Source organism: Panicum virgatum, chromosome 9N (genome assembly GCF_016808335.1).
Source record: "Panicum virgatum strain AP13 chromosome 9N, P.virgatum_v5, whole genome shotgun sequence".
NCBI classification, from domain to species: domain Eukaryota; kingdom Viridiplantae; phylum Streptophyta; class Magnoliopsida; order Poales; family Poaceae; genus Panicum; species Panicum virgatum.
This window is the reverse complement of record NC_053153.1, coordinates 13,297,766-13,306,971: the sequence shown is the minus strand read 5'-3', so window position 1 is coordinate 13,306,971 and position 9,206 is coordinate 13,297,766. Positions and strand designations below refer to the sequence as shown.

At 43.9% G+C, this 9,206-nt stretch overlaps 1 protein-coding gene across 1 annotated transcript; it reads right to left on the bottom strand.

Moving 5' to 3' along the window:
* Positions 1 to 882: 882 nt before the first annotated feature.
* LOC120693197 (basic leucine zipper 1-like) lies at positions 883 to 1,762 on the bottom strand. Its single transcript, XM_039976618.1, has one exon. The coding sequence runs from the start codon at positions 1,633 to 1,635 to the stop codon at positions 1,093 to 1,095; it is 543 nt and encodes a 180-aa protein (XP_039832552.1). The 5' UTR covers positions 1,636 to 1,762; the 3' UTR covers positions 883 to 1,092.
* Positions 1,763 to 9,206: the final 7,444 nt, after the last annotated feature.

Genomic DNA, 9,206 nt, shown 5'->3' with positions numbered 1-9,206 from the left:
GCTCCCCGGACTGCAGATGACTTGTCAGTTGGGCCAATTTGACGAGTCCATCAAAAACGATGGGATGCAGCTTTGTGGGCCAGGCGTGACGGTTACATGATTGGTGTACCCAAATCAGTTTCAAAGGCGAAAATTGATTCGGGTCCATCACCGAATCTGATGGGCCCGCTGGCCCCGCTTTCAATTTCGGCGTGGCGACGGGACGGACGGCGACGGGGCACCCACGGAAGGGGAAAAAAAGTCTATTTTCCTCCCTCAACTTTGAGCCGAATTTGTTTTTCCTCTGTGGACCATAAAACTGTCCATCCAGTCTCTTCAGACTCACAAAATGGTTCAAATAACCTCCCTGACCGGTTTGAGAATGAGGTGGCAGCGATTTTTCTATTTTTTATTTTGACTAAATCTTTAGAAAATCACAGTAAATCACAAAAAAATCATAAAAGGGAAAATTAAATTTTGTTGAACTCCACGTAAGTAGATCTACGTATTGAACATATTATATAATATACTTTATTATAAATTTTTTTCTGTAGTTTTAGATATATGATTTTCTGTAATTAATTTATAGTTATAGTCTCCATCATCAAATTACGATGAAAATTTTATGGTGGGCTAATCATTATATCATTGATCTATAGTAAAAATTTTATAATTTTTGGATCATGTTTGATTGAGCTATAGATTTATCAATATAAATCTAGATAAATCTAGACTAATCTATAGTTAAACCTAGATAAATCAATAGCTTGTCTAGTACTTTGGGCGGGTCAATTTCAAGAGCCGATTGATTCCTCAAAAAGCAACGAACGACACGATCCTCCGTGCATGCGGAACGGACTGATACCGGACAGAGTAATCCTCAGACCAAACACTTCATTAGAGTTCGACGACAATCTTTCAGTTCATCATTTTTGCCAAAGATTTATGACAGCATGTAGTAATGCATCTACTGTACATGACTTCAGGATTGTGCACTGCATTTCGTTCAGCATTCTCCGATCGATCAAGGTTGGCCTTGCTCGGCAGCTCGTGCACGCTCGCTGCATGACACATGAGCGCAGCCGCCGCGCGCATTGGTTCCTCGATCGCGCGCTACGCGATCAGCGAGGCGATCGTCTGCTCGATGTCCACGAACCCATGGCTGCAGGCGCCGCTGCCGCTGCCTCCGGCGGCGGCGGTGATGGTCGCGGCGTGGTACAGGCGGCCGAGCGTGAACGCGCGGCGGGTGGCCAGGAGCCGGCGCGACAGCGCGGCGGCCTCGGCGCGCAGCCCGGCGTTCGCGAGACGGGCGAGGGCCAGGCGGCCGCGCGCAGCCTGCGCGCGCGCCGCGAGCTCGCGCCTCCTGCGCTCCAGGGCCGCCGCGCTGGCCCGGAGCTCGTTGAGGCGGCGCTGCTTCCGCGCGCGGGACCGCCGCGCGGACTCCCGGTTCGAGATCCTGCGCCGGAGCCGCCGCTCGTCGGCGCACCCCGCCGCCGCGGCGTCACCGGCCTCCACCTCGGGCGAGGACGCCGCCGCCGGGGTTGTTTCGGTCGGGAGTAATGGGCTCGCTGTGGGATCGGGTCCGAACTCGAGCTGCGGCGGCGACATCGCCCAGAAGCCATCCGTATCGATGCAGTAATAATCTGAGAAGGCCATGAGGGGGGAGGGATTATGTATGGTAACTGTACGGTATGCTAATCGGAGCAGGAAGAGAGAGGAGAGCGAGGGAAAAGGGAGGGAAGAAATGAACGGCTGCAGTATTTATAGAGGGAACAAGAGGGTGTTTCTGGTATTTTGTTCGTTGAGATGATGCAGACATGTAGTAGGTCTACTGATGCTGTGTGCTTTTATAGATTTGCAAGAAATTGAACTAAGGTCTTGTTTAGAGCATGGCTAATAAGCCAGCCGACTACCGGTTGAGTTCTTATGCCATGTCATATACAGTAAGTGATATAGTCTATGTCATAAGCCGGGTGAGAGGTTAGCTTTATAAGCATGCTAGTATTTAATGTTTATCAAGAGAGTGGAAGGTTGGGGAGCCAAACGCCAGGGCTTATCGCGCTGCAACTGGCTGGGAACGAGCGGTGTGTCAGATTTAGCAGGGCGAAGAGTTAAGCGCCGGCTTATTTTCTCTCACTGCCACATCATAGCTTTTTCCTACGTGGCCTGGATTCAGACAGCTGAGTCACCCTTGTAATACTTGCTCTTAGATGGTGTAAATTTTGGTGTAAAGTGTCACATCAGATATTCTGACATATATTTAAAATATTAAATATGGATTAATTACAAAATAAATTGCATAATCCGTCTCTAAACTATGAGACGAATTTATTAAGCTCTATTAATCCATCATTATTAGAGCATGTGTTACTGTAGCTATTCAGTGTCTAATCACACCCTAATTAGACTCGTTAGATTTGTCTCACAATTTACAATCAAACTATGCAACTAGTTTTTTATTTTGCCTGTATTTAATTCTCTATACAGGTGCTGCAATATTCGATGTGACATTTTTGAAAGTTTGAATTTTGGATCTAAACAAAGCCTAAGAAAATTGAAGCACCCGTGATGCGATCCTATCTATGAATCAATCACCTCTATGACCGACCGTTTGTACCGAGTAAAGTCTTTCTGCTGCACTGTGGTAGATTTTTTGCACTGGTAAAAAAATCTATTAAAAAGTAGCGTAGTAATAATAAGATGCACACTGTAAGGTGTGCACTTGATGTTGTTTAAAACTTCTAATGTTAGGTCAGCGATTAACTAAAGGAGAATGCCCAACGTTTCATCAAACAATAGTGTAAAAAAATATGGTTTTCAAAATGGAAATGGTGTGATACTGAAAGACCTCATTGATTTAACGTCTATGATGAGATAAAAAGGATGGCAGATGTTGCAACAACCAATAGCTCATTTACGCTGTAGTAAGATTAGGAAATGTCGGTAAGGTGTGGTGGTGAGGGAGATGCTTATTCGCTGGGTGATTTCCGATGGAAGATGACCCAAACCTCAGAGATTTTAAGCTTAATCACGAAGGAAGGAGGATCAGATATTTTATGTCCCTGTTCTTGTTATCTTGAGCTATGAGACGAAAGCAGATTCAACCTTTTGTACCGGTTCCAAACTGGCTTTTGTCCCGGTTTTGGAACTGGGACATGGCTTTTGTCCCGGGTGGCAGAACCGGGACAAAATGTCCCTGACGCTAAAAAATTTTTTACACCCCGCAGGATTCGATCCCAAGACCTCTTGCCTAGCGTATGGTTTCCTTGCCAACTCACCTAAGTAGTACATGTGACTCAGTATAGAATAACTTTCTTTTAAATTGTCACGTGGAGAGGCCATTTGTCCGGGTTGGTGTTAGGGTTGGTAACACCAACCGGGACAAAAGGGGCCTTTTGTCCCGGGTGGAGCCACAAACCGGGACAAAAGGGTTAGGCCTTTTGTCCCGGTTGGAGCCACCAACCGGGACAAAAGGCCCTTTTGTCCCGGTTGGTGGCTCCACCCGGGACAAAAGGCCCCTATCCCCTCCGCTGGCCCAGCTAGTCGTTGGACCCGGGACAAAAGCCACCTTTTGTCCCGGGTCCAAAGACAGCCGGGACAAATGGCTTGAAACAAAGGCATATTCTGTAGTAGTGTTTTCAAAATGGAAATGGTGTGATACTGAAAGACCTCATTGATTTAACGTCTATGATGAGATAAAAAGGATGGCAGATGTTGCAACAACCAATAGCTCATTTACGCTGTAGTAAGATTAGGAAATGTCGGTAAGGTGTGGTGGTGAGGGAGATGCTTATTCGCTGGGTGATTTCCGATGGAAGATGACCCAAACCTCAGAGATTTTAAGTTTAATCACAAAGGAAGGAGGATCAGATATTTTATGTCCCTGTTCTTGTTATCTTGAGCTATGAGACGAAAGCAGATTCGGCCTTTTGTCCCGGTTCCAAATTGGCTTTTGTCCCGATTTTGGAACCGGGACATGGCTTCCGGGACAAAAGCCTCGAGGCTTTTGTCCCGGGTAGCAGAACCGGGACAAAATGTCCCTGACGCTAAAAAATTTTTTACACCCCGCGGGATTCGATCCCAAGATCTCTTGCCTAGCATATGGTTTCCTTGGCAACTCACTTAAGTAGTACATGTGACTCAGTATAGAATAACTTCCTTTTGAACTATCACATGAAGAGGCCTTTTGTCCGGGTTGGTAACACCAACCGGGACAAAAGGGGCCTTTTGTTCCGGGTGGAGCCACAAACCGGGACAAAAGGGTCACCCTTTAGTCCGGGTTGGTGTTACCAACCGGAACAAAAGGGTTAGACCTTTTGTCCCGGGTGGAGCCACCAACCGGGACAAAAGGTCCTTTTGTCCCGGTTGGTGTTACCACCCGGGACAAAAGGCCCCTATCCCCTCCGCTGGCCCGGCTAGCCGTTGGACCCGGTACAAAAGCCACTTTTTATCCCGGGCCCAAAGACAGCCGGGACAAATGGTCTGGAACAAAGGCCTATTCTGTAGTAGTGTTTTCAAAATGGAAATGGTGTGATACTGAAAGACCTCGTTGATTTAACGTCTATGATGAGATAAAAAGGATGGCAGATGTTGCAACAACCAATAGCTCATTTACGCTGTAGTAAGATTAGGAAATGTCGGTAAGGTGTGGTGGTGAGGGAGATGCTTATTCGCTGGGTGATTTCCGATGGAAGATGACCCAAACCTCAGAGATTTTAAGCTTAATCACGAAGGAAGGAGGATCAGATATTTTATGTCCCTGTTCTTGTTATCTTGAGCTATGAGACGAAAGCAGATTCGGTTAGTGTGTGTAGTCCATCAACTCTAGGTCACTGTACTTGTATCACTTAAACTTTTCAAACATACAATAGTATAACATGTAAATAAAGTTTTGAAGTGTTGACTTACAATCTCAATATCACTCATTTCTAAATTGGAGGGGCTACATATGTGTTGCAACGACACCATGAAAGGGTATAAGTATACCACGGTGGACCACTTGAAGCAGTGCTAGAAGCTTGACAAGAAGTCAAGCACCATGAAAGTGATCACAGCAGTAAGCTAAGGGGGATAATCTGAAAACTAGTATGAGTTGCAAGTGTATATGTTAGGCCAAAAGCAATAAGAATGTGTATGCAGGTATTAAAAACAACCTTGTCTTATGTCTTACCAAATTACGGAAATAAGATGAAATAGCTTTGACAATTAAAGTAGTCTTTTAACAATTTGATAGAAACACAAACAATCTATATACATAATAATATAAATGACACTTCTAAATTTCCCTAAATTTTGAACAATTAGAAAGCATCGAGAATTCCAGCATCATCCTATCTTTATCGTGTATGTTTGCATCCTGAACAACAACTTTCATTCTCTCACACAAATTCAGTGGACATACGAACCATTTGCCCAATTCTAGACCTAACACGGGCTACCCAACCCGCCAAAAACTCCAAATCAACCATTATTATCCAAATCTGACCCAAAAAAAAAATCCTAACCCAACGTGATCCGGATTCAGGGCAAGTCACAATGTAACTTGCGGCAAAAGGCAAAAATATATAATAAGCATTGTAGATATGGTACTGTAGCGAAAACACTATCACTACTAGAAAAATGTCTAAGGGCATCGGTTGCATGTGCCCTTTGGTACCGGTTTTTTTGAACCGGTACCCCGAATGTGGTACCAATGGCTCGAGCCTTTGGTACCGGGTAAAATAATTGGTACCTAAGCTTTCAAAATTCACGCAAAATATTCTCTTTGGTTGTGATTTGAACTCGTGACCTCTAGCCTAGTGCGTTGCTCCTTTACCATCTCAGCTACACAATTGTTCTAATTGAGAAGGAGATATATTCCTTTTAAAATAACCCATGGATGAGCCTAAGGTACCGGTTGGTGTTGACACAGAATCGCGCCAACACACTCGAGTGCGCTAGAACGCGTGAACGATCGTCAAAACGATCAACACCCGCGAAACCCTGGGCGGACCGGTCTGACCGGTGTAAGCAGGGGCCCGAGTAGAATTAGGTTTTTTGTAAAGAGTCCTCATGTAATCCTACTCGTGAAAGGGTACGAGTAGGATTACATGATGACTCTTTACAAAAAACCTAATTCTACTCGGACTGTACAGACCCGACCGGTCTGACCGGCCGGCTCGACCGGTCAGATCGGTCGGCCTCAGTAGATGCCAAATTTGGCTGTCAACATATGCCCCCGTGCTTTTTGTTGAGTTTCACAAGCCAAAAAGCAAGAACTATCCTGATGTACATGTTTTACATAGAGCATTCAAGTCTAAAAACAAAACTAAGGGCGATATATAATACCGGCCGTCTTTGTCTTCATGCACTTTGCCATACGCTAGGATAAAATTTCTTCAAGTACCTCCCGTTGATAGCTCTAGGTAGACGCTCACCTTGCACCGTCTCCATCATATATGAATTACCGGAGATAACCTTGATAATCTTGTAGGGACCCTCCCAACTTGGCGACAATTTGCCAAACTTGTTGCTTTTCATCCCAAGAGGCAAAATTGTCTTCCAAACTAGATCTCCAACCTGAAAAAATTTAAGTTTTACCTTTTTGTTGTAGGCTCTAGCCACCCGAAGCTTGTCCTTCTCAATTTCCTTCAAAGCCTTCAAACGCTTGTCGGTCACCTCATCAATATTATCCATCATCATATCATGATAATCAACAGCGGAGAGGTCATTTTGTTTTGCTAATCTATATGCGTCCAGATTTACCTCAACGGGTAAAACGGCCTCTTGACCATACACAAGCTCAAAAGGAGTAACCTTAGTAGCACCATGTCTAGATATACGATGAGCCCATAATGCTTCGGATAACACTTCATGCCACCTCCTAGGATTTTCTTCTATCTTCTTCTTGACGAGTTTGATCAAAATCTTATTACTAGACTCGGCCTGCCCATTGGCCTGAGCATAGTATGGAGAGGAATTGAGCAATTTAATCTTGTAAGATTCGGCAAAAGCACGCACCTCTTTTGATATAAATGAAGTACCTTGATCCGTTGTCAAAGTTTGTGGAATGCTGAATCTATGAATAATACGCCCAGTAATAAACTCAATTACCTCTTTATGCGTCATATTCTTCAAAGGAACCGCTTCGGTCCATTTAGTGAAATAATCCGTAGCAACCAACACGAAGCGATGCCCCTTTGAAGATGGAGGATTAATTTGCCCAATGAAATCCAACCCCCAACCTCGGAACGGCCATGGTTTAATAATAGGATGCATCAACGCAGCAGGCACCAATTGTAAATCACCAAACCATTGACATTCTTCACATCCTTTATAGTACTTGAAACAATCGGATAGCATGGTGGGCCAATAAAACCGGCTCTTCTAAGTAACCACTTCATCTTAGGAGTCGATTGATGAGTACCACAAATACCTTCATGAACCTCACCCATAGCAATCCGGGCCTGATCCGAGTCTAAACATTTGAGGAGCAAATCTTCGGCAGTTCGACGATAAAGTTCGTTGTCAATTAAAACATATTTGAAAGCCAAACGCCGAATATTTCTCTCTGCGCCACGACCAGGATCTCTCAAATATGATATAAGAGGAACCCTCCAATCCTGGGATTCGGCCGAGACGATTGAATCATCTTTTTTAGCCGAATCAGAACTAACAGCTGCATCACCGGTCAGACCGGTCTCTGGACCGGTTAGACCGGTCTGGGCGGTCAGACCGGTATCGCCGACCGGTCGGACCGGTGTGTCCAGAACCAGGAACTCGGCTTTCGTTTGCATCGGCTTACGAATGTTGAAATATTTTTTCGTAACATTATAACCGGATGCTTGCTGAGCCAGAGCATTTGCCTTTTCATTTTCTTCCCTCGGTATATGTTTAATAATAAATTCATCGAAGGAGGAAATAATATCAAGGCATTTATGAATATATGCATTTAGAGAACCATTATAACACTGGCATACCTTAGATACTTGCTGCACCACCAGAAGAGAATCTCCAAAGGCTTCAACATGCTTCAGGCCCATGGATTGCAAGAATTCCAAGCCAAATAGAAGAGCCTCATATTCAACTTGGTTATTTGTGCACTCTTCTTCCAATCGGTTTGAAAATTCAAAACAGCACCATTCGGAGAAATAAGAACAGCACCAATCCCTTGACCATCATCACAAACCGATCCATCAAAGTACAACTTCCACGGTGTGCAAGTAATATAGCCGACTTCTAAATCATGCTTATCATTAATCCGATGCTCAACAATAAAATCCGCTACAATTTGGCCTCTCACAGATTTTAAAGGTTCACAAGCCAAATCATACTCAACCAAAGCATAAGCCCATTTACCGATTCTACCACTCAAAATCGGTTTCTGTAACATATGTTTGATCACATCGGTTTGACATACTACTACGCAAGTACTAGATAATAGATAATGTCTCAATTTAGTACAAGCATAATAAAGAGACAAACATAACTTCTCAATAAATGTATACCTCGTTTCTGCATCAATAAGTCGTCGGCTTAAATATGTAATAATATACTCCTTCCCTTCGGTCTCTTGAGTCAAAACAGCCCCAATAACCTTGTCTTCAGCAGCCACATAAAGTCTGAAAGGTACTCTTCTCCTAGGTGCTTTGAGTACGGGTGGTGAAGACAAATAAATCTTGATCTTCTCAAATGCTTCTTGCTGTTTTGCCCCCCAAGTAAATTCGGTTTCATCTTTTAACCGAAGAATAGGAGTAAAAACATCGATCTTCCCGGACAAGTTAGATATAAATCTTCTCAAGAAATTTACTTTGCCCAAGAACTTCTGTAAATCTTTCTTGCATGTAGGAGCTTCAACCTTCTTCATGGCTTCAACTCTCTTAGGATCAATCTCTATTCCCTTCTCATGAATAATGAAGCCAAGAAACTTTCCAGCCGATACACCAAAAGCACATTTGAGTGGATTCATCTTTAAACCATACCGGCGCATCCTTTCAAGAGCAATCCTTAAATCGGCTAAATGATGATCTAAACCGGCCGATTTAATGACAATATCATCAATATACACTTCCAAGATGACACCAATCAAATCATGGAAGATCAAATTCATAGCTCTTTGATAAGTAGCACCCGCATTTTTCAAACCAAAAGTCATAACCACCCACTCAAATAAGCCGACAAATCCCGGACATCTAAAGGCCGTTTTAGATATATCTTCTTCGGCCATAAATATTTGATTGTAACCGGCG